Below are 26,097 nucleotides of genomic sequence, written 5' to 3'. Positions count from 1 at the left end.
AGGCAAAATGAGCCTTAGTCGCCTTCACTTTCTATATATGAAAAAAAATTGGCAATGACGGTAGCCTAAATGGTAAGTACATCCCACAACTCCCTAATATGTTAGTAGGGCGGGACAGTGGGACAAATTAATGACACCTGGTTTACGACAAACCACTTGACTCAACTATCACAACAACAAATGTAGAAACAAACCCAGAGTGAGGGGAAAAAGAGGAGACTTATGGCTTTACTAGCTGTAATTGTGCTTTTTGTTGTAAAATGCTGCAGCACATTGTCAGCTGAAGGTAGATTAAATATTATATATATAAAAAAAAAAAAAAAAAAAAGATTGTTCTATGTCTTTGACTGAAAGGATTGACAGTCAATATGCTTTGAATGGTCTATTATTATTATTTTAGCATAAATGCCACAAGTGTGTTGTCAACCTTTAGTTTTGTTTTATACCTAGAGCCCCCTCGATCCTCTAATGAAGCCAACAGTACAGACACCACCTATGGCTTTGTGGCCTGTGCTTTTGCAGTGCTGTTGTATGGAAGTTACTTTGTTCCTGTTAAAACGATAGATACCGGCGATGGTGAGGAGTTTAACTGTACTATTACATGCCACACCAATATTTGACCAACCTTGCCTCAAAATCTGCTGTCTTTACAGGAATGTTTTTCCAGTGGATTTGCAGTTCAGCTATTTGGTGTGTTGGACTGGTTGCTGACACACTGTTTCACCCCTCAAGAGCTCATCCTGCTGCTATGCTTGGAGGAGCACTTTGGGCCACTGGTAAAGTGTATGTGTGAGCGAATAAACATGTTTAATATACATACAGATGTAATTTATAATAGATTTATCTCTTAGGAAATATAACAGCTGTCCCAGTTGTGAAGTTTATTGGCCTTGGTCTTGGAATTTTGCTTTGGGGATCCAGTGGATTGTTAATTGGATGGGCAAGCTCAAGGTGAGCTGGTTTGATGTTTGACAGAAGGGGCCTTATAGAGATGTATTGAACTTCTGATGTTAAACTTTGGTGCATTAATTTATATGCTGGTCCAGGCTGCATTTCCCAAAAGCATCATGAGCCAAGCTGATCGTAGAGAACATTGGTGGCAATAGACCTTATTCACAGCAGGGCCATCTGTGAGGGGTAGAGGCTGTGAGGAATAGACATGCATCTCTTCAGTGGGTTGTACTGTTATTTAATGTTTGTTCTGCTGACGAAACAATGCAAAAATGTATTTCCAAGAAATTTCAGTAGACAAAAAAATAAATAAGTGATCTAGGAGCTTTATCCAGCATTTTACAGCGGATGCCACTGAAAACAGTAAGTCTATCCCTCACAGCCTCGCTTTTATTAATGTTGCTGCTCTGAATAAGGTCTATCGTCTCCATGATCAACTTGGGGCTCACAATGCTTTTGGGAAACACAGCCCAGGCTAATTAATGCAGTTTGAGCTAGTTGACAAGCAGTCCACAGGTGACGTGAGACAAGCTGAAATAATACTGTATGTTGGGAATGTTTACTTGATGTAACTTGTTAAATCATTGCTAAATATGTAATGTTAAGCAGTTTGTCAGATAACTGGACTTTTGCTGGAATTTTTTTTTGTATAATTTCAAGAAAAACTTTGTTGTAATCTGAATGACTTTTTTAAATTTAGTCATCCTTTTTTCTCAGTAGAATTATATTGTATTGGTTTAATGCACTTTTTAAACAGTGTTTTACACAGAGCTGTGTGTTTTGTTAACACTTAGCGATAAGGTTCCATTTGTAAGGTTCCATAGTTAGCATTAACATTGAAAAATATTTCTAAAGCATTTGTTAATCTTAATGTAAATGTCAACATTTACTAATACATCTGTTATTATTTAATGGACCTGAGTTAACACAAACTAACAGTAGTATTTTTATTAACTAACATTAAGAAAGATGAACTGTAACAAATGTATTGCTCATTGTTAGCTAATGTTAGTAGTTTAATGCATAAATTAATGTTAACTAGTAGGACCTAATTATAAAGTGTTATCCATGTTTTTAATTAAGACATAGGTAATATTACCTCTTAAGTCATTCCTTTCAAGGTTTGGCTGGTTTGGGCTGCATCCAGATGAGGTGTCCAAACCGATACTCAATTACTGTGGAGCTGGCCTTTGTCTGCTAAGGTAAATATATATATAAGTTGTTCACTTAGTAGTTACACCTCACAAAGATCCTTTTGAGATGAAAGTGCTGCTGTCTTACTCACTCAAAAGTTTCTCCGAAATTGAAAATGCAATATATTGTGTAAGGCAGGATAAAGCTCCTCCTAAGACCTGAAGTCACGTTGTCTTGGATCTACAGTTCCATCTGATTTTATGGGATATGGAAAAAAACATCCTTGCGTTTTATTTATTGTGAGAGAGAACTCTCTTAGGTTTTATTTTTTTCTCATAAGACAATCTTGTCTTTGTTTCAGTGCCATCATATTCTTCTTTGTGAAAAGTGATGTTCAGAAACGTACATCTCCTGAATCCATGCCTTTGTTGATTGATGATAGGGTAAGTTATAGGGCTTTTCCACATTAAGAGCTTTTTGGATGTTATGTAGAATATTGTTTGGTGTATTTTGTTATGGATACACACATCTTTGCTGACATTTTGTGTGCATGTATTCACACTGTCTTTAGATGTTGAATCAAGACATCACAAACCCCAGTGATTCATGGGTGGACACGATTTCACCAAAGAGCAAAAGAGTGTTGTGAGTATCTGTAGGCCTTCCTAGTTCCAGTCCATTTCTGGTTCTTAATTATGTACTGGGATGTTTGAGGCCTTTTTTCTGTGCTTATGTGTGCATGTATAAAAAGTTTGTGAATTTATATGGCATTTGCAGCTTTATACATTTATATATAATATTTATTTATACATGTATATATAATATTGTTAAATTCTCTGGAAAATAAATATTAAATCTATGCAATATTTATTTTCTATGATAATATTCTCTTGTTACAGGGGCTGCATCTTGGCCATATTTTCAGGTGTCCTTTATGGCTCTTCTTTTGTGCCCGTTTTCTATATTAAAGTTCATGCCAAAACCAATTCAAGTATTTTCACTGGATCCAGTGAGAATGGTATGTATGTATGGGATGACCAAGTAGTTTCAGTATTAATTGTATGCAATTTTTATAGCTTAATAAGATGTTAAAAAGCATTTTACATGCTATTCTAACATGTTTTTCTGTCCATTACAGAAATTGACTACTGCTTTGCCCATTACAGTGGAATTTTCCTCATGAGCACAGTGTATTTTCTTACTTACTGCGCAGTCATGAAGAACAGGCCCCGGATCTATCCCAGAGCCATCTTACCCGGTAATTAATGTGCATTCCATTCCATCATCTTTATTTCAACTTGGATGAAAGGACCGTGTTGCTTTGCAGCTCCACCATATTTGTGGAGTATTGCAAAGCAACTGTATTGTTACAGGTAAAGTTTACTGTCAGCTACTGGACACGATACCCCTGAAAACATTCCTCCGCTTTCTACTGAATATTGAGTTCCCGTGTTTCTTAACTCATGTAAAATCTTCCATGCAGGTTTTCTGAGTGGCTTGATGTGGGGATTAGCCACATATGCCTGGCTTATGGCAAATTACTACCTTAGTGCAGTGGTCACATTCCCTATAATTAATGCTGTAAGTATGGTACAAAAGAAAATCTTTCATGTTCTCTTTCACCTTGCATTGAAAATCGGAAGTAATGACAGTGTGTTCTACTATGATTTCAGGGTTATGGTTTTGTAGCTGCTCTGTGGGGAAGTGTGGTATTTAAAGAGGTCAAAGTAGGTAACATAAAGCTATTTGTATTCATTCAGTATTTTGGATGGTATTTTTACGTGACCTAGTCTGACACTTTGTTTTTCAAATGAACATGAATATTTATGTGTTGATTTAAATCCGCATAAATTCACTACCTTTCATTAGTTGTGATATTATGGTGAGCCATTAGTATTATAATTATGCATTTAGTGAGTACATGTATGCAATTTTATACGTGTGTGTGTGTATATATATATATGTGTGTGTGTGTGTGTATATATATATATATATATATATATATATATATATATATATATATATATATATATATATATATATATATATATATATATATATATATATATATATATATATATATATATATATATATATATATATATATATATATATATATATATATATGTGTGTGTATGTATATGTGTAAATACATACACACACACACACACACACACAGTTGCAATCAAAATTATTCAACCCCCATTGCAAATCAAGTTTATTGGCAAAATTTACAGACTTTCAGCGGTTTGCAATGAACAAATCAAACAAAAGTAATTGAAGTAGCTCATCACAACAAATGTTTAAAGGGGCACTTGGCAACTATTTCAACTTAATAAAACCGTTTAGAAATCATTTGAATGGTTCAATAACCTGTTCTGGAGAGAATGGTGACTTTCCCCGCTCGCCCCAGCGTCCCCAGGCGGAAAAACCAACCTTGCAACATGGGGACTAACGTCCCGGTAAGTTGGAAATAGGAAGTCTCGCGAGAAGCGAGAACGAGCGAGAAACACGAACTGCTTTTATGGCAATTCTCGACATAATTCTATGATACTGTGTGTGATGCATTACCCACCTCGGTAGACATAGCTCCACACGATAAAGTTGTCTGGCTCCGATCATAACAAATGCACATGAGCAGCGCTAGAAAGCAGGAGGAAGGTGCTGCAAGTGAGTTTTTTTTTATGACAGTGTTGTGAAAATATACGCCGCACAGCTGTAGGGGGAGCTCGATGAGAAAACATGCGACGTGGGGATAGGTCGCACTTTTGACGCAGGTGCAAGTTCTGTCGCATACTGTGACGTCGGCTGCCTAAAACTGTTTTTCTCAGTTTACATGCAAAGGCGCAAACAAAGTTTTCCAAAATCTCCACTCTGGCCGGAGTTTTTAGAAAGAATCGTTTTCAGAGGCGAATTCTCTGTTTGCATGTAAACGAAGGGCACAAACGAAGGGAAATGTATCCATTTTTCAAAATAACCATGTACGTGTAAACGGGGCCTGATGTGTTCTAGCTCAAGCACACCTGGTGCAACTAATGAAGCCCTTGATTAGTTGCATCAGGTGTGCTTGAGACAACACCTGTTTTGCACCTGATTTGTGCTGTTGTGAGGGATTCTATTCAGGGGGTTGAGTAATTTTGAAACTGCAGAAGTCATTAAAAGTTGCATTTTCAATTAAATTTGGGGAAACCACTTGAAACATTTGTTGTGATGAGCTATTTCAATTACTTTTGTTTGATTTGTTCATTGCAAACCGCTGAAAGTCTGTAAATTTTGCCAATAAACATGATTTGCAATGGGGGTTGAATAATTTTGATTGCAACTGTGTGTGTGTGTGTGTGTGTGTGTGTATGTGTATATATATATATATATATATATATATATATATATATATATATACTCACTCACTCAGTAAATGCATAATTATAATTGCTCACCATAATATCAAAACTAACAAGTGTGTGTGTAAGAGCCAGTTTAGATCATAGTCGTTTTAATTTGCTATTGATTCATTACCAGTAATAATAAAGCAGAAACTTCTATTTAGGCCAGCCTAACAAACTGATTTTCTTTCCTCAGGGTCCTGGGAACTTGCTGTTGTTTGCTTTGGCAACTTGTGTTGTCCTGGCAGGCTCCCTGTTAACTGCTTATTCAAAGACTTAAGTATGTACTTACCACAAGGTGGCAATGGTGGATCAGGTTTTAAACCAATATTCCTAGTCACCGAGCTTATCACCTTGAATAAGGCCTCTGCAGTTGCTTAGTAGCCCTTGGTGTTATTTGTACGTTTCTATTGCATTTTAATTGCAGTCCAAATTAATTCTAGGTTTTTTGTAAGTTTACATGTATTTGAATTAAACAGTAGCCGCTTTGGCTATGTATGTAAATTTGTGTTTGTGCTATGTATTCAACAGAATTTGTGTATATCACCCCACACTTTTTGAGCTGTAAAGGGTATACACTACGGGTACATTATGGGGACTAAATATCCCCACAAAGATGGCAATATCTGAAATCCCTGTCCTTGTGAGAACATTTTTGGGTCCCCATGAAAAACAGCTTATAGGCCTAAATCATATGAAGTGTTTTTTGAAAATCCAAAAACTAGCTTTCTGTGATGGGCAGGTTTAGGGAATCGAATATAGGCTACAGTTTGTACAGTATAAAAATCATTATGGCTGTGTGGGATGTAAAATATGAAAACCGTGTGTGTAAAATGTCTAGATTAGAATAGTCTGTCAGACTCGGTCTATGCATTCCATACCTAAAGGACGTCATAACTTGTATGCTACTGTTGCTGTGTTTCCTGTCCTCTTTACCGAAGCCCATCATTAATAGATGTTATTGCTTCATATTCACACCAGCAAATTACAAGTACAAAACATGTCAAAACAACATTGTTCACAGGCAAGGTGTGCACAGGAAACTTTTTCCTGCTGGCAAATATTGTGATTAAATTTTAACATCTTCCTAAAAGACAACGAACTTTCCTATTTTTGTAATTTATCAGCTGTTGGGGGGAAAAACAGCGATGGTCGTTTGCTGCTACAACAACAACAAAAAAGCTGGTTTAAGATGGTTTTGCTGAAAAATGCCCAAACCACTCTTAAACCAGTCAATTAACAGACGAGCTAAATACTGTTTTTTATTTATTTTATTTTTTTAGGTTTATTATTATTATTATTCAGCAGGTAAATCTTTAATATTTAGATAGGCTATGTTCTGGAAAAATACACATAAACGAGGATTTTTATTTTACAGTTTAGTTTCTAATGACCGCATTCTAGCCTCTCGCGTTTTCAGTGAAAAGGGCGTGAGGACAATTGCTGCATTCTAGTCAATTTGGGACTGTTATCTCAGCTGATCCGGCATCGGGACAGTTGTCTTCATTCATGCTGTAGCTGCGCGCTGAGGGGATTTGGAACTCCTGTGTGCCATCAATATGTAAACGAAAAGAACGCAATTCCAATGTGGACAAAATAATTTTGACTTGGCCTAATCATGCGCAGACACTCGTACCAATGGATACGACTCGTCCTGGAAATGTCGGGGACACTATGATTTGTTTGTCCGTATCGTTTTTGAAAGTCTGCAACTGTTGTGGGAGATATTCCGCCATTAAGAAGTATTTGATCATAGCTGTTGTGTGTTTTGTTTATTTGTTTTTCACCGTTCACGTTAATCACGCGTCTACTCGCCAAGACCAACGTCCTGATCCGTGGACTAGCAATGGCGTTTATTCACAAAAAACAAGAAAAACCTACCAGGACCCCACTGAAGGGGAATTGAATGAGTCCCTGAGTCCGACCAGGTCTAATGTGGTGTATATAACTCTCAAATCGAAGCGGCACAAACCGGCCATCATCAGGGGCACAGTGCGCCCCAAACTCCGGAGAAAGAAAGTTAAAGTGAGAGCGCAGAGTGGCACACAGGGCAAAGCGAAGGACGCGAGCCACGATACAAACACCGTTGACAAACAACTGGGATATTCTGAGCTTGATGGCAGTAACGGTGATTATTCATCCATCAGGATATACAGTGAAAGAGCTCCTCCATGGTTCAGCATTGACGATATCACGGCCATGCGCTTTCTAGCTGATAGTAAAATTACGCATATTGACGAAGTTGCACCTCCGGGCTTTTCTTCTTTCATTTTATTTAAAAGTGCGACAAATCAGACGGACGATGCTGATGCGTGTCGCAAATGTTGCGGTATTGTCAGGAGACCCTTGGACATGAGTGAAGTGTTCGCCTTTCATCTGGATAGGATCTTGGGACTGAACAGAACTTTGCCAGCTGTCAGCAGAAGATTCCACTCTCTTGGAGGTAGTGTGTTTGTTTCTGTTTTTGTTTATTAATTTTTTTTTTTATAATTAGGCCTAAATATTTTACTTAATTTAATATTTTATTCTAATGTATTTATATATTTTAGTAGCTGATACTGCATTTTACTTAATTTTGGATTAAATTGGTAAAGAATAAAGTGGCCCATAAAAGGTTTTGGACACTTAAAGGGATAGTTCACCCAAAAATTAAAAATTTGTCATTAGGCCTACTACTCACTCTCAAGTTGTTTCAAACCTGTGTTTCTTCTGTTGAACACAAAAGAAGATATTTTAACCACCAAATATGTTTGTAACCGATGGCACCCATTGTCTTCCATAGTAGGGAAAATGTTGGAAGTCAATGGCTTCCGCCAACTGTCTGGTTGCCAACATTCTTTAAAATATCATCTTTTGTTCAACAGAAGAAAGAAACTCAGGTTTGGAACAATATGAGGGTGAGTAAATGGGAGAGCAATTTATTTAAGTCACAACAAAAAAAGATGTGTAAATGTAACTGCATTAGATAACAAAATATCAAACCAAGTCTCTTATTTATGTATTTATTTTTAAAGGCACATTTTGATTTAAACTAATTGCAAAATAGATAAGAAAAAGGCAATTCTAAAAAAAAAAGCTTAATTTGATTGTCATTTTCAATGACATTTTTGTGCATCTTATATAGATTAAATGGACTTAGGCTATAGTACTTTCTGGGGCCACTGCATTCGGAGCAGTTCATTGTCATCAAAGCTGCTATCAAGCTAATGAGAAATCAAATATGACTGATGCTGATCTAATGAATGTATAGCCTACATACACTCACCTAAAGGATTATTAGGAACACCATACTAATACTGTGTTTGACCCCCTTTCGCCTTCAGAACTGCCTTAATTCTACGTGGCATTGATTCAACAAGGTGCTGAAAGCATTCTTTAGAAATGTTGGCCCATATTGATAAGATAGCATCTTGCAGTTGATGGAGATTTGTGGGATGCACATCCAGGACACGAAGCTTCCGTTCCACCACATCCCAAAGATTCTCTATTGGGTTGAGATCTGGTGACTGTGGGGGCCATTTTAGAACAGTGAACTCATTGTCATGTTCAAGAAACTAATTTGAAATGATTCGAGCTTTGTGACATGGTGCATTATCCTGCTGGAAGTAGCCATCAGAGGATGGGTACATGGTGGCCATAAAGGGATGGACATGGTCAGAAACAATGCTCAGGTAGGCCGTGGCATTTAAACGATGCCCAATTGGCACTAAGTGGCCTAAAGTAAGCCAAGAAAACATCCCCCACACCATTACACCACCACCACCAGCCTGCACAGTGGTAACAAGGCATGATGGATCCATGTTCTCATTCTGTTTACGCCAAATTCTGACTCTACCATCTGAATGTCTCAACAGAAATTGAGACTCATCAGACCAGGCAACATTTTTCCAGTCTTCAACTGTCCAATTTTGGTCAGCTCTGGCAAATTGTAGCCTCTTTTTCCTATTTGTAGTGGAGATAAGTGGTACCCGGTGGGGTCTTCTGCTGTTGTAGCCCATCCGCCTCAAGGTTGTGCGTGTTGTGGTTTCACAAATGCTGTGCTGCATACCTCGGTTGTAACGAGTGGTTATTTCAGTCAAAGTTGCTCTTCTATCAGCTTGAATCAGTCGACCCATTCTCCTCTGACCTCTAGCATCAACAAGGCATTTTCGCCCACAGGACTGCCCCATACTGGATGTTTTTCCCTTTTCACACCATTCTTTGTAAACCTATTACTAAGGTTTTTTAGTACAGATAAGGACAGCATAGAGCTGACACACATAGTCCACCGTAGACATGACCCACACCACCTGGTTTTCTTTTACAACAAGGGCTACTTTGACCGAGATGAGGAGAATCTGGACTTCAGGCTACTAGAGGGAATCAAAGAGTGAGTAAAATTACCAGACCTACAGTGCTTAACACATTTTATTAGACCACCTGTCATAATAAGGAGTTAGAAATGGTTGTGCGTGAAAATCCCAGTAACTGAGCAGATTGTGAAATACTCAGACCGGCCCGTCTGGCACCAACAACCATGCCACGCTCAAAATTGCTTAAATCACCTTTCTTTCCCATTCTGACATTCAGTTTGGAGTTCAGGAGATTGTCTTGACCAGGACCACACCCCTAAATGCATTGAAGCAACTGCCATGTGATTGGTTGATTAGATAATTGCATTAATGAGAAATTGAACAGGTGTTCCTAATAATCCTTTAGGTGAGTGTATATTTCATCTTGTTTCAGATGGTCAGCCTTGTCCAGTGGTTTTGTGGGATCCTTCTTTAAGCCCAGCAGTAGATCAACCCTCTGAGAGACTGAGCTGGGGTTCATATCAAACCTCTCTCAAATACAAGTGCTGGCATCGGGGCATCATACCTAAACCAGAGTGGAGGTGCACCAGCATCCACCACCATGAATGGAGCAAGCTAGTAGTCTTTGATTTCCTTCTGCAGGTACTCTACTCCACTTTCATCTGTTGCAACTTTAAACAAACTTAGATGCACATTAACACATATATATATATATATATATATATATATATATATATATATATATATATATATATATATATATATATATATATATATATGTAATGTTTTCTGACCAATTAATTTAAACTGAATAATTTAAAACAAAAATAAAGATTGTTTTTCTTCTCAGATTTATGAACGACTAGATAAAAACTGCTGTGGATTTAAGCCCCGCCCAGAGGACACCTGTGTTGAGCTTGGTCACCATGAAGAATGTACAGATAAGGACAGCATAGAGCTGACACACATAGTCCACCGTAGACATGACCCACACCACCTGGTTTTCTTTTACAACAAGGGCTACTTTGACCGAGATGAGGAGAATCTGGACTTCAGGCTACTAGAGGGAATCAAAGAGTGAGTAAAATTACCAGACCTACAGTGCTTAACACATTTTATTAGACCACCTGTCATAATAAGGAGTTAACACAAATATATTTTGAATCTATCAAAAACTTGTTTAAAACTAAAACTGACTAACAGACTGAAACAACTAGCCTAAATAGTCTTTATTCCCACATAATAACCAAAACTTAATATTTTGTATGTGGTGTCCTTTGGCCTTGCTGCCATTGTTTTTATGTACAGTACTTTTCCACAGTCTCTGTTGTTACCGACTTCCAAATAGTTTTTAGTTATTCCCAAATACTTGCTTTTGCTGAAACTTTTGTGCAATCTGTCTTTGAATCCACTAAATCCAAACTTTGTTAAATAGGATTCAAATCCGGACTTTGACTTGGCCAACTGTGACTAAAGAGCTTACACATACGGATGGATTAACCATTACAGAAACATCAAATATTTTGGTAATCACCAATACTGTGGGCATTAGGGCAGCTGTGGCACAAACCTTACAATGGGTGGTGGTCTAATAAATTTAAGCACTGTATTTCAAATGTTAGAGTTTATCTTTAATTTAATCTCATAATGATGTTATAAGTGTCAAGAATAGCCAGATTTTGCAGATATGTTGCAAATGTTTTTTAAAGACAGATAATTGAGTGTACATCGGGTGTCTTCTAATTGTCACACCTTTAGTTCGGTGGGGGAAGTTGTAATCTTCTGATCAGTCAGTTTGAATGTCCCACATTTGGGTTTCAGTCACATGGTCAATGAAGGGATAAAAGAATATTGCAACTATTGCTCTGTCTCTTTGATTCTCGGTCTCTTCTTTTTGCTGGGGCTTCTTTGCTCTCATCTTTTCCTCTTTTCTAAAGTCTCTCTCTCTCAAATGTCTTGCAAGTTGTTGTGAAGGACTTAGAAACTCATGACCTCAAAGAAATTAATCCTTGCAGTTTAATTGAATTACAAATCTCCACAGGTTATCAGGTTTGCATAGACATTAAAATCCAGATGACAAATGTATTTTTTAATTTAAATAAATAGTTTTGTGCATTTTTTCTTGTTCATACTGGACCATCTGAGGTGATTTGTAATTGCTCCAACTAAAACTGCAACTAAGAATTTGTTTCTGTGAGGCCACAAGTTTGGCCTCAGTAAGCCAACACCTCTACAACACCACTGAAGACGTAAGCAAATACATACGCCAACAATCTGACACGTGCTGTCTGAGCTAAGGGATTCTGCTGGCGATGCTGCTAATGTGATACCTCTGGGAACACAAGCTCACTTGTGCAATAACATCAATCAGAATAAATGATTGGCCATTGCTGTGTTTAAGTATCACAGCTTGCACATTATCTGCATCACAGCATGGTATTACATAATTTGTCTGTTAGCAATGCAATTTGTTTTGTGGGGATTGTAAAAACAGTATTTAATGATATTGTATGTTACACATTTTTAAAAGGTGGTTATTTATTCTATACTAAGTTTGTTTTAATAATTTTGGAGTGCATTACTATATTCTTTCAATATTTTTCCTCTTTCAGGCTACCAGATCAGTCTGTGTCAGTGTTGAGGTCTCAGCGTCTCAGGGAAAAGCTCCTGCAATCGCTGTTTCTCGACCAGCAGTACTGGGACAGTCAGGGAGGCCGTCAAGGCATTGAAAAACTCATTGACGTAATTGAGAGAAGAGCCAAAGTTTTGCTCACGTACATCAATGCCCATGGGATACAAGTAGTACCGATGAACTCTTGACAAACGGAGCCTCAGTTTTCAGTGCGCAAGATGAACCACCAACCTTTTGGTTTCCAGTAAATGTCAATGTTTTTGACAGATTAGTATGACAATGAAGAATTGTTGAATTGAGTGATTCACCTTTTAAGACAAGATCATATTAAAGGATATTTTCCCTAAATGCTCTACACAGAGTCCAGGGCAATGTTTTAACACAACTGACATTCCACAAGTTAAAGGCGCTGTAAGTGATATGATCTGTTTCATTAACTTCCACCAGACAATGGCTGCATCCGAAATCACATTCTTTCTATTAGTCGAAAAACAGTATGTGACAAAAGAAGTAGGTTTGAATTCACAGTACTCATAAAAGAGTAGGCAAAAAGTACTTGGATGACCTACTTCTTCCGATGAGATTCTGAAGTGTGCATATGAAGGACACTTTACTATCCCATGAGGCCACGGGAGAGGATTTGTGAATGGCGGTGACCTGACACTAGTAGCTCACATGATAAGGGCAACATGGCAAATGTAGTACGTCCAAATTACATTTCATACTGTAAAGAACATACCTTTTTAGTGGTTGTGAAGTAAGAAGTAAATACTCTCTTGAGTATGCGATTTCGAACGCATCCGTAGCCTCTGAATCAGACCACCCCTTCAGTCAATTCCCGACAACTAGTGGCATGTCAGAAAACCTGATGCAAGTAACCAAAACGCTCAGCTTTTTAGGATAATTTCTGCTGTCAAATGGAGATGATTATGGTTCCAGAGCATTATTATTAAATCTGGTAATGTTGCACTTGTGTACAAGTTTATCACCGTGAAGATAAAACTTGATTATTTTTGTACTATGATGTTTGTTTTTTTAATTGAATAAAAGTGTCCCATCTGTCCATTGTAAAATCACTTCAATATTACATTAATAGAATAATGAATTGAATTATATGAATTATATTATAGACAGTACCACAGTTTGTTTGTTTGTCAACTTCGAGAAAACATGTTAATCTTGGAAATGGAAAAGTACTTTAAACCTATGCTTAAAGGAACACTCTGACTTTTGGGGACTTTAGCCTATTCACCTTATCCCAGTTAGATAAGTCCATACATACCTTTTTCATCTCCGTGCGTGCTGTAACTCTATCTTACGCACCCACCGCTAGCCTAGCTTAGCACAGTGCTAAGCTAGGCTAGCGGTGGGTGCGTCAGATAGAGTTAGCTTAGCACTGTGCTAAGCTAGGCTAGCGGTGGGTGCGTCAGATAGAGTTACAGCACGCACGGAGATGAAAAAGGTATGTATGGACTTATCTAACTCTGGGGGATAAGGTGAATAGGATAAAGTCCCCAAAAGTCGGAGTGTTCCTTTAACATGACAGCCTTTGGATCTATATTCACTGACTGTAGTCCTTGAACAGCAATCATGTTAATTTTCATGCTATCTGTTGACTGCAGGAATACTACAGTTTGAGTTCAGCTGTCTTCTGACTCCGAGCCTAAAGTTACCCCTTTTGAAAGCATGAAGGAAAACTCCAGACACACCACAGAAATATGCTCACACAAGAGTTATTTTATGAGTTTGAAAATACTTAGTGTTTGGCAGCATTACCCATGTCAGAGATGTATCTGCTCTGCACTGTGGACTTGCTGTGTCTTGCCACACTCTTTGCCAGACAAAATCAGGTCATTTGGAATGTCAAATCACCTCTGCTGGATATGCAAACACTTGAAATGAAATGTTTAAGCGCTCATGTTCACCTTCCCTACTGTTGTGTCCATCCTGCAGATGTGTTCTCAAATCCATATGTTCGGCGCAAATAGTAGTACAGATTTTTTTTTAACTGTAAATCCATAAGTGCTGTTTTCATCATATCAAAAGTCAGCATGCCATAATGTGAATGGAAAAAAAGCATCTTTTGAGAGCTGATTTTGCATATGACCTCATTTTATTTCAATGTTTGAAGTGTAATGAAATTCATTTGTTGACAATGATTCCAATCTAATAATTTCCTGTCTGTTTCTTCAGTCGAGTTTACAAAAACATGCTGGGCAAGTAACATATTTGCCACAGTCATGTCATAGGGACCATTTCCACGCATTTCCGTGCCTTCTGCCCTCATTTTATATCCTAACAAGAAAGCTTTTATACCAATTGTTCTGATTATTCTTTTGTTAGGACATTACCGCCATTTTGCGTTGCAGATCAAACAAGCCATTATTCTCAATTTCTCCCTCTTTGTTCTAACATAGCTTGTGACCTTAACCAGACTTCTAAAAGTCCACAGAACAGCTGAACATCTCATTAATTCAGAAGGCTTTTCCATATAATATAATTCATTCGTATAACTATAACAGCCAGAACACTTTCTTAAAAAATAAATAAAAAAAATAGATCATTGCTCATCATTCAACTCACAGCTGTTTCTTACTAACATCTCAATCCTCCTTTCATTTGCCTGCACAGCTGACCTGCTCCATTTCTCGAGCATGTGAAAGTATGGAGAGGAATTTTACACTGCCGCTCACTGTCTGTCTTATTTTTCTTTCTTTTTTTAATGGTTGCTATGACAACATCACCCCAGCAACATCCCACCTGGTTGGCAGACAGATGTACAGTATGAGAACGACAGCGTCAGTTAGAACACAAGAAGCTATGCGAGCTCATCCCTTTGTACAAAAAAACACGAGGCTAGACATGACACGGGTGCATTAACCCCCCTCAGATTCTCATCTGGAATATGAGTCTTGCTCAACATTAATGTCCTCCACGTGAAGCCAAAAATGAAATGAATGAAACAGATGGTAGAAAAAAAGGAGATTAAATAAAAAATCAGGGCATGTTATAACCTGAAAATGCACTTTGTGATGAGATACAGAAGGTCTTCAGTTGTGCCACAGTTGATGTTTGCTGAGATTCATGTTGGTCATGGGTTTTTTATCTTGGAAAGATGTAATCTGCGTGTAAAAACAGCACAACACGCCTGAGGCAGGCAGCCAGGTTTCCTTCAGTTGTTCCATTCAGTTTGTCAAAAATAATCTCTCTTTGGGGACTGTGTGCAGCTGTCAGATCTAACAGTAGGATACTAGCCATTTAACTCTTCCCTAACCACAGAAACTCAAAAAAAAAAAAAAAAAAAAGTTAATTGGACTGAAAATACATTGGCTTGATCATAGTTGAAAATTCCAAATATTTAAATTCTGTCATAATTTATTCACCTAAGTGTTCCAAAACAATTTTATTTCATTTGTTTTCTATGGAACAGAAAAAGAGAGTTTTCATCATACAACAGCAGTTCATAGTGACCATGTACACAACAGCATGGCAAGCTCCAAACAGACAGAAAGTGAATCATAATAAATCATTCACTGCAAATCTTCCTCTTCATCGCAGCCTTTGCTTAGCTTTTAAAAATATGCTTTAGAATAAAAAAACAAAACATTACTGGTGTGCATCTTGAGACAAAACAATGACACTGACATGCGTATTTTAAGATATGTCAGTGCAAGTTGCTTTCAGTTAAAACAGCTCAAACATGCATTTTAGTCTAGTTTAAGCCTTGTCTGTGAAACCAGGGGATTGTGTACTAAGGTGAGCAAGCCTAAATGAGAACACTTGGGTTAAGTCAATTAGGTTAAGCACATGATCTTGGTCTAATGAAACAGTCATCAAAGTAATTTAATGAATTACCCCAATACAAGAACTCGTCTTGCTGGCCTCTGATGTGCATGTTGTTCTTCATTTAGATATTCCAAATAGTCCATGCTTTCTCACAAACAGTTAATTAAACCTGCCTCTTTGAAGGATTAATTCAACTTCAATTTAGTCCTATAGTCTAGCTGTAATCCTTCCTCTTGCAGTCAGCTTTGTTTAATCCAGAAGAGACTATTTTTAACTTATGTCTGTGCAAGTCACTTAGTTAAGACAGCTCAAGCAGTCATTTTAGTCTGGGACTATAGGTTTAAGCCTGGTCTGTGAAACCGGGTATTTTTGTTTGAGTTTGGCATGATGTTGTCACTTAGAACTTTCACTTATGGATAAAAGATTTGTAAAGGTATTTTAAAAATGAACTCTTTGTGTTCCACAGCTTACAGGTTAGGACACAATTTAAATTATTGGGTGAACTATCCCTTTAAGGTTTATCTCCCTGTCTGTGTCTCTCTCCTATGTTCTCAGCCACACTATACCATGGCTCCCTTTGTCTGCCTGACAGGAATGCACATAGAACAAAGAGTAAAATAAGCTATGTGTGTGAGATTATGATGTGTGCATGTCTTTGTGCGTTGGAGTGTGTGTTGGAGAGAGAGAATAGTCACTGGCATGTTTACAAAAGCTCTCACTAATGCTGCCTCTGTCCCCATGTGCTAGGGGTTAACCCCACATGAGAACTAGATTAGGGGACACAGCACACTGCACTTATCCACATGTCCAGATATAAAAGCAGGCCAGAGAATCTGCCTCACATCGGCATCTGAATCATCTGAGCTGCTGTTAAACTTACGCACATGCAGTTAAGAGGAGCCCATGTCATTTCACTAAATATAGGCGTGACACAAAATATAACTTTGGAAGCCATTACAGCTTGAAATGTCTTCAGCAGTGAAATTATGTTTTTAAATATCACCAAACTTTCAATTGCCCTTTCCAAAAAAAGAATACAGTAATTGTATGGAAAATGGAAATGCATTTGTAGATTTTCAAGGATTCTCTGAGCATTTTATAGACTGAAGTATAATGAGCTACTGTAGCCGTAATGTTGAATTTAACCACTGTTTGTATCCAAAAATGAAGATATTCATTCAAACATGCTGCTTAATTGACTTGTTGATACAGCTAGCATTTGATGAGTGGTGTATGAAACGCAACACATTGTTTATTGTTGTGTCAGTTGATTTATGAGTTGTTTCAGTTGAAATACTTGCTCATAAAGGAGAAGGCAGGTCATTTTTGGAGTGTGTCTATTTGGGAGCTGTGCTACCTCCAATTGGAACGCTGATGTGTAAATCAAGAGTTAAGACAGCTGCTGGACATTATGTCAAATTAAAAATGATCTTGGAAGTCTAAAATGGCATACTGCAACAGTTATGTGGTAATCTACAAGAGTGAGTGTGAAGGACTAATTTGAAACTTATGAGCAACAGCCAAACTGAAGTAATTGCGAATAAACAAAAAATTTGTATTCTGAACAATTTTTAGGCTTAAATTTTGTGATGAAAAAGAACCAAATAAAGAGAGTTATGTGCCGTAGAGTGCATTACAAGTAAATTAGCACTCATTTTTTCCGACCTTCTGGGAAATGACTCGAGCAGGAAGACAAACAGGAATGGGCAGCTCAGAGCAGACGGCCAGCTAATGTGGCAGGATGGACAAGGGACAGGGAGGCAAACATTTCATTCCTGCTGCTCAACGTCATCCGAGGGCAAAAGGAACTGAAGCAGCAGACCTCAGTTTATTCATTCTTAGCTTAACCTTTCCCTCTCTTCCGCTGTAAGTCTGCATGCCAGGAAAAGCTAAATATCCATGTAAGCAACTCTGGACATAGAATAAAAAAAAAAGAATAACTTCTAAACTCATAATCAAACAATAATCCCTTCTTTTTTTTGTGATAAAATTCTGTCTAGTAGCAATATATATTTGTATTATATATATATGAGGTTACAAATATCGGGTCAGGGAGAAGAAAAAGACAGTGTAGCGTAGACTTTACCATTTACATCATTTTAAAGTTTAACTGTTTTAGAATGCACACAGTCAACAGTCAATATGTTATAATGAAGGTTTGGTTTAAAGAATAACTACATTTAATCTGAACTTTTTCGGATTGTGTTTTTCACTCACTGGCAAAAACATACTGGTGCTCACTGCTGATGTAGATGTCAAATCAGTTCAAGTCAAAACAACCATCGACTCATCCTGACTGAATTTTGGGGTACAGACACTAACTTAAAAAGTGGTAGTACTGTCAAAAATCTGAATTGAACTTTATATGAGAGATTAAACTCTGCTGCCATCTACTGTCCAAGAGAGGTGTGTAGTCAGCGTCATTACACATACTACATCTGTGTAGGCTATTATGAAGTAGGCTCGTCTGACTCTGAGATGTGTTTGTCTGTCTTTCACTGTCTCTCACTCTTTCATACTCTCTGATACAATGAAACAGTAAGGAACAAGCTATTGAAATGATGTTATCACTATCATGGATCATCTTAGTGATGGCGAATTTGCACTAGCCAGTTCCCGTGGCAACCGCCTCACTACAGGATGTTGAGGGCTCCAGACCTGTGCGGATACTCTTTACAGCCTGAACGCGTTGTGCTAGGAGCTCTTTCCAGCAGCGAATAACTCAGCATCAGCTGGCAAGCAAAGCAAATAACTAGCACACAAGGAACACCTTCCTGAACTTAACGACACAAAATTAAACAAGAACTAATAAAGACTGGAAGTCACCCAGTTGCTCAAACACATCTGTGTAAACACAGCTTGTCTGAACCTCATAACTGAATAATCAATGCTTACATTTTATATTTCACTCAATTTTGCTTCCAGTTCTTGCTTTTTATGTCATTGTTTGACATGCGATTTGAGGGCCACTCGACTTGGAGACCAGATTTGTGTGCTTGAACCCCAGAGATCTCCACTCTTCTCTGATAGTGACAAAGTGACAATTGCTAAAAAGGTTTGCTGAGAGCAGTGGACCTTTGGAGACGAACTCTGTGTGTCTGTGTGAGAGAGTTTTTATCTGGGGAAATATCACACTTTTACGGGTATGTCAGCTTAGAGGAGATGTGACTGAGCATCTCTGTGGACCAACACCCTAAAATACTGCTACAGCACTGGCTGTAAAAATGTAGGTTTTTATCATTGTCTGTTAAATCCTAGACCGCAGATTAAAAATGTCATAGGCCTAATAATGATTGATGCCCATTCAGATTATTTGATCAAAGAAAAATAACTATGGCTGCATGCAGTTTAAATTCATCAGTACAAAAGTTACTGAAACTTACAGTCCACTAACTAGTAGTGGTCTTCCGTTACCAATGCCTGCTGTCATAAAAACAACTGGAATTTGCTTTTGTAGTTCTCAGGAGAATGCAAAGAAGAACATAAACAACATTTCAGGGACGAAGGCTATTTGATTCAATAAGATGTCCCGAGGTACTCGGCAATCCCTTTGCTATGAGTAACCAGCACCATAAAAGCCTTCACCATCAGCTCATTTATCAGTGTATCAATGGAAGGTAGCTAGTCTATTTTTAGCCCTGGGAACTCTTTACACAGTAAAGAGGATGTAAACATAGCTGAACACTTAGCAGGACACTGACATGCCTTTTTTATTTCCCTTTTCCCCTATCACATATTTTAGTAATCCTCATAAATTAGGAATCATTCAAAAGCTAAAAATTCATCATGTGAAAAGCGTTGTGAAATTGGACATCTCATCGCATTACAATGGAAATGGTACTTGTAGCGAGCCCCTCCCCCATGTTTAAAATATTAAAAAAAATAAAACTTGACAAAGCAGAAATAGGTCCTTTAAACCAGCGTAGATGGATGTGCTAAATGAATCATCCTACTGGCAGATGCAAGAACATTCTGTGCTACAGAAAAGTCAACCTAGGCTATGACAATCACAGTCAGTGAAAAGCCAACTGGAGATTAATATTTAGCTGGCCCTCTAAACCATGGCAAGACTGACTGAGGACATGAGGTTTCTTGAAAAAAAATGTTTTCCATATTAACCTCCTGAGACCCGAGAGTTTGCCTGGTGTGCATTTTATAATTGTTCTTGCTATTTGGGATAAGTAGGACCTAATAAATATAATAACTAAAATTTGTTTTTGTACAGGAAGTAGTTTTTGCAGAAAATGATGTCCTCATGTGAGGACAGTGGGTCTATGATTTACCATATGATGTCCTCGTGTGAGGACACGGTACTATAGCAATAAAAAAAAAAAAAAAACTTGTGGTTGTAAAATGGTTCTAAGTCAAGAATGCTTTGGAATATAGACATATGGTTGGTCTTGTTTTTAAGAAGACATTTGCCAGATTATTGTAGAAGTCAAATAAATTATGAAAGTGAAACAGAAAAAAGTTATATAAGTTTGAGTTTATGAAAATATAGAATGTAAAAATATAATTATTTATATTTTATGTAAAATATATATATTATAAAATATATTTTACTCTAAAACTGCTAGAAAATTAAAGCCAAAAATCTAAACAAGTTGTGTTCCAAATTTTAGGTTGATATCTCAAAAAATGAGCTTTCAGTAAGATTTTATTTGGGCGTAGTACCAAACTTTTTCACTAGATGGACAGCCAGCTTCCTTACTGACCATATAAGGGTGTCTCCATTTTCATATGTTTTGAGTGATCTGAACCATGTCTTTCCATAATTTCATACAATTTATTAAGTATACATTCTATTCAGAAATAGTATGGGTGTTTTGGCAGTATTTGATTTGATTTCAACCTCTAATAAACATAAAAAGAGCACATAGCCTATGTGCGTTATAGCTCGCTGCCGCATCACAAATCGAGAATTCATAATATTTATCTTTATATTCCAAAAATGTTCTCATAACATTTAATAAGTGTTATCTTTTGAACTCTTGGCATGAAAACAAACTGAGGTTTCGACCAATCTTTCATGATTTTTCATGTTTTTTTTCTATTTCAAAATAAAGGCCTAAACACGCCTAATGAATATGAAATATTCTTGTTGCAAATTGATAAATTACTGCTATTCTGTAATTTATTTTAAAAAACAGCCACCAAATATGAAAACTAGAGATTGTAAGCTTTCAAATGATATTTAGTTTGCCAATATTACTTTAGGTTTTTACTAAGATCTTATTGTTCTAAATATATATGGGCAAACGTCCCACGTGGTGGGACGGTGACAGTTAAGGGGATTACGTAATATAGTCCCAATGTCCTCAAACGAGTACTTCATATTTACTGATGTCCTAGAGTGCTACTATTACTAAAATATGTCAAATTTTAATCCCCATATGATGATAGAGACAGTATTGTACATAAATACATTTGTTTCATTCATATAATTTGAATAGATTTTTTACCTGGGTCATTTTTCTTTCGGGAACTGGTGTAGAAGTGTTAGGGTTAGGGTTAGGGTCATTTTCTTCTCACTGACATTGGTGTAATGTTGTAATATCACTACAAGATGGTGTGGGCAGTGCCCCTAAATGTGGCCAACATGTCTAAGATTTACAAATTTGACTATCATTGTGTCAAGAGGCAAAAATGTAATGTCCTCATATGAGGCCGCAGGGTCTCAGGAGGTTAATTTTTAAATCCGATAAGGTTATTATTTGCCGTTGCATTCTAATATAATTTGCAGTGACGTTTTCAGCACCGACCGTTGCTATCGATCACCTGACACGCGAGAACCAATGGCGTTTGGCGTCAACCTTGAGCAGCGTAGCCTACACGAATGGCGTTCGAGTGCAACGGCCGAGGGGAAGATTTTACGTGAACAACGACTTAAATTTCAGTCATTAATACACAAACTGTTATATAACATGGTCTCAGAAGACTTGGAATATTGCTCACCAGTTATATAAACTTCTATTATTGTTTTCTTCGAGCTTGGCATTTAAAATGAACATTTCATTACGGAAAGACCATGGGAAAGACTGCATGAGGACATTCTGCCAAAGATACTGGGTTAGAAGAACAGCATGGTGGTGAGAATTTTACAAATTATTAGTATTATTTTTGTTGTTGTTATATACCTCCTGTTTATATAAAAAAAATAATTTTGGAACAACAGCTTTCTGTTGTGGTTATCAAGGACTTTGTGGTCACATTACAGTTCTTTAGATGGCCATTGGAGGGCAGTGCTTCTCTGCAGGTGTAACGTTAACGTTATTCAAACAAAGTTGAAATGCAGAATTGCTCTTTATCGAGCCAGAAATGCACAGAGTGTGTTTAATATAATATGTGACTGTTCCTGTTATTAGAGAAAGTAATTTTTGTTAGGATGAATGCATGGCTCCTGGACATTAACATTATGATCTCTGGAATATAACATTTTCATTGACTATGGCATTATGTGACTGGCCACTGTTGCATATTCTGAAGAGAGTGTATAGCACGTTAACCCACAGAAAAGTTATCATGTGAATAATCTGAAAAGTTGCTGATACAGATGCCATGTAATTGTAAAATGAAGCGAAGGAAGCTGCAGAGATTATAGGATTTCAGTTTCATGTTTGGATAAAATTTTTAGCTTTGCTCTGTCCCAGTTAATTTCTCTCTTTGAAGTGGCTTCAGCCCTTGCTGTTGTAACCTCCCTATTCCCCTGGTTCATGGAGATCAATAGATGTATGTGAATGGCCCATATCATACCACATACGATACTGTATCTGATGTGTGTGTTACTTTGGGCTCAGGCAGCTCATTTTAATTCCCAAAAAGCCTAAAAAGAAAGTGACACATTTACAATACAAACCTCCACAAAAATTAATACATACAAATACACGTATAGCATAGTCAGTGGGACAGGGACATTTGTGTTTAGTTTTGTTTTTATGTCAGACACCTGTAGATGACAATAAGATGAAAATCGACCAAATGAAATCACAATGATCAGCACAGACTTTGTAGCCTAATTTCACTACTGAAAGGCAAAACAATACAGTGTGATTGACACAGGAGATGTTCTTCACACAATTGAGGCAGAGCAGAGTAGTTTTCATCAGGTTATTTCATTATCCCTGTGATGAATCATTGTGCATCATTATCATTATAGCATGTGTCTGATAGCTTTCTCCATACTGTTTGTCATTCAGGGACTTCATTTTCTAACAAGAGAGTTTGGGAGCTATTAGCAAGCTATAAATACATGGAGGAAAAAAAATGTAGATACCGGTGAGAGGCTTTTGGATATATTTAAAGCAATTAAAGAAAGATGGGACAAATAATGAGCGTTTACCTAAACATTTATGCGCATATGTGTGTGTGGCCCAAAAATGTATTTGGATATTTCACTGAAGACTGATAATTCTGACATCATTTACCCGCCCTTATGTCGTTCCAAAACTCTTCTGTGGAACATAAAAGAAGACATCTAAAAGATTTTTTGTTTCCATACAATGGAGGTCAATGGTAAAAAAAATGGTTTAGTTACCAACATTCTTTAAAATATTTCAGTCATATAGTTTGGAATGACATTTTCCCCATACTTTAAAATAAATGAATTATGTTGCAATAAAGGGATACTCCACCCAAAAATGAAAATTCTGTCATCATTTAGTTTTACTTACCCTCAAGTTGTTGCAAACCTGTATGAGTTTCTTTCTTCTGCTGAACACAAAGGAAGATATTTTGAAGAACGATTGGAACCAAGCAGTTGTGGGGCACCATTGACTTCCATAGTATTTTTTTTTTTCTACTATGGAAGTCAATGGTGCCCCACAACTGTTTGGTTCCAATCGTTCTTCAAAATATCTTCCTTTGTGCTCAGCAGAATAAAGAAACTCATAGAGGTTGCAACAACTTGAGGGTGAGTAAATTATGACAGAATTTTCATTTTTGGGTGAAGTATCCCTTTAACACAATTAAGCCTACATTAAGTGGCATCTTCAAACAAATTATGCTAGACCTAAGTAACTGCATATTTTCTTGGCCATTTTTGCAGTGACCTGTAAATTTTAGGCTATGCATGAAGTCAGGAGAACTGAAGTTCCCACAGGTGTTCTAACAGGTGTAGTGCATATTTGACAAGCAGCAATTATTCAAATAACTTTTTTCTTAATTTGGAACACTATAGCTGTGTCCCAATGTGAAGGCTGCGTCCTCCGAAGGCCGCATTTGAAGGCCGATTGGCCGCATTTGAAGGCCGATTGCGTCACAGCGGCGCGACGAAGGCTGTCCCAATTCAAAGGCTGCATCTTCGAAGGACGCATTTGAAGGCCGATTGCGTCACCGCGGCGCGATGAAGGCTGTCCCAATTCAATTCCGCATCCTTCGAAGGCCGTATTCAAAGGCCGGTTGCGTCATCGCGGCGCGACGAAGGCTACCCTGATTCAAAAGCGACGCCAAATGCACCCTTCGTTTCCCCGTGAAAGGAAGGATACATAAATGGACACTTAGCGGCCTATCCTACCCTGATCCTACCCCATAATTCATTGCGCGCAGGTGACGACAGCATTTTTGGTGCAGCATTTGGTGTGTAGCCTACAGTTCAAATTCAAATGTTGGTGTTCAACTATGCCTTTTAAAAACGTTCATTTTTCGTTTTTCAATTACGGGTTAAAAAATTTAAAAAGAATGGATGCAAATTTACGCAGACTATTGAACTAAAGATAGTTTAGTGATAGTTTTTTAGATTAAAGTCTTTGATTTTACTAGTATTTTGATTGACTATCAAACCTTTCTACAAATACATTATTTGAAATATTTAATAATATAAGGTAGCCTACTTTTGCGTCCATTTGTTTTTCTTTTTTTTTAACCCGTAATTGAAAAACTAAAAATGAAAGGTTGTTGTATTTTTAAAAGCCAAAGTTGAACACCAAAATTTGAACTGTAGGCTACACAAATGCTGCGCAAAAAAAAAAAAGTCTTTTTGCCCCTTTATTAAACATTTAAAATATTCACAAATTAAATTACTATGGGACATATGTCGATTTTACTGGTTTTCTAAGGCCAGATTAGAACCTGGAAATTATATTTTTCCCGCAATGCTGAATGAGAAGAGCCATGTCTCTGGAACCATGATTTATAGGCTAATGATAATAAATGTGTCTGAATAAATAACGAGGCATTTTAATTGTTCGTTTAAAAGTGAACATTTCAAGCTTTAGGCAAGGTATATTTTGTTTCAGTTCATTTATGAGACGCGCTCCAGTTCACGGAGATCATGAAAGCGCGACTGATTGTTTTATTTTATTTTACAAAAGCACAACGTTTTCTTGTTATGTGAGTTTGGACAAATAAAAGTAGCTGCGAATGATGTATTATTCTTTTCTGTATGACCAGAAATTATAGAGTATTTTTTAAGTTGTTTCCACTGTTGATGGGAAAATGCAAGTGTTCGCGGCCGCGGCTCCGTGCCATGCAGTGCGCGCTCACACTCCCACACACATTTGCGTCAAAATCTTGTGTTTATTTGTGATAATCTTAGCCCTGTATTATGACTGACATTTGACGAATTTCTTTGTTCCTTTTTTGGATAAAACCGCCTTCTAAATATGTAGCCTAGGCCTAAATATAGGCTAATAATAATAATATTATCATCATTTGCGTTGAGTTCACTGAAGACAGTAATATGTTAATCATAAAATAATTTATGAATGTTTTATTTTTATATAACCTAACCTTGTGTTTGTGTTATATTTCTTTTTTATATGTGAAGTCTTTTTTTGCTTATTCTATTATACTGAGCTTTTTCCTCCTAAAAAATGGACTTTACTGATGTTAAAGGCCATCTTTCAATTTAATTGTATAACTTAATTTATACAGAATCTTGTATGAAAATGTCAATTTAAAAAGACATACATAAGAATACATA

General features: G+C 37.2%; 2 protein-coding genes across 4 annotated transcripts; both read left to right on the top strand.

Annotated features, from left to right (window-relative positions):
• The first annotated feature begins 213 nt into the window (after positions 1-213).
• On the top strand, positions 214-5,966 carry tmem144b (transmembrane protein 144b). 3 transcript variants are annotated; one of them, XM_056261839.1, is made up of 12 exons: positions 214-286; positions 451-576; positions 654-776; positions 852-951; positions 2,073-2,153; positions 2,447-2,528; positions 2,657-2,730; positions 2,985-3,103; positions 3,224-3,343; positions 3,569-3,666; positions 3,759-3,816; positions 5,665-5,966. In XM_056261839.1, the coding sequence occupies exons 1-12, from the start codon at positions 223-225 to the stop codon at positions 5,847-5,849; spliced, it is 1,230 nt and encodes a 409-aa protein (XP_056117814.1). In that variant the 5' UTR covers positions 214-222; the 3' UTR covers positions 5,850-5,966. The 3 variants fall into 3 exon arrangements, with proteins under 3 accessions (XP_056117814.1, XP_056117815.1, XP_056117816.1); XM_056261840.1 differs by having other exon boundaries at positions 3,759-3,812; positions 5,665-5,869; XM_056261841.1 differs by lacking the exon at positions 451-576 and having other exon boundaries at positions 215-286.
• Positions 5,967-6,902: 936 nt separating this feature from the next.
• gask1b (golgi associated kinase 1B) lies at positions 6,903-12,745 on the top strand. Its single transcript, XM_056261838.1, has 4 exons — positions 6,903-7,911; positions 10,194-10,402; positions 10,611-10,837; positions 12,373-12,745. Exons 1-4 carry the CDS (start codon positions 7,107-7,109, stop codon positions 12,578-12,580), a joined length of 1,449 nt encoding a protein of 482 aa, XP_056117813.1. The 5' UTR covers positions 6,903-7,106; the 3' UTR covers positions 12,581-12,745.
• The last annotated feature ends 13,352 nt before the right edge of the window (positions 12,746-26,097 follow it).

Source organism: Rhinichthys klamathensis, unplaced genomic scaffold (assembly GCF_029890125.1).
Source record: "Rhinichthys klamathensis goyatoka isolate OS25496 unplaced genomic scaffold, OSU_Roscu_1.1 h1tg000186l_1, whole genome shotgun sequence".
NCBI classification, from domain to species: domain Eukaryota; kingdom Metazoa; phylum Chordata; class Actinopteri; order Cypriniformes; family Leuciscidae; genus Rhinichthys; species Rhinichthys klamathensis.
The sequence above is the reverse complement of the archived record's forward strand: the minus strand, read 5'-3'. Positions and strand labels throughout refer to the sequence as shown.

Bases quoted from the DNA above. Each gene is read 5' to 3' on its own strand.
- tmem144b (XM_056261839.1), top strand. From the start codon at position 223: ATGGCTTTACTAGCTGTAATTGTGCTTTTTGTTGTAAAATGCTGCAGC. The intron at 952-2,072 runs GTGAGCTGGTTT...ATTCCTTTCAAG, and splicing joins ATTGGATGGGCAAGCTCAAG to GTTTGGCTGGTTTGGGCTGC. The intron at 2,731-2,984 runs GTGAGTATCTGT...CTCTTGTTACAG, and splicing joins CCAAAGAGCAAAAGAGTGTT to GGGCTGCATCTTGGCCATAT.
- gask1b (XM_056261838.1), top strand. From the start codon at position 7,107: ATGGATACGACTCGTCCTGGAAATGTCGGGGACACTATGATTTGTTTG. The intron at 7,912-10,193 runs GTAGTGTGTTTG...ATCTTGTTTCAG, and splicing joins AAGATTCCACTCTCTTGGAG to ATGGTCAGCCTTGTCCAGTG. The intron at 10,403-10,610 runs GTACTCTACTCC...TTTTCTTCTCAG, and splicing joins TCTTTGATTTCCTTCTGCAG to ATTTATGAACGACTAGATAA.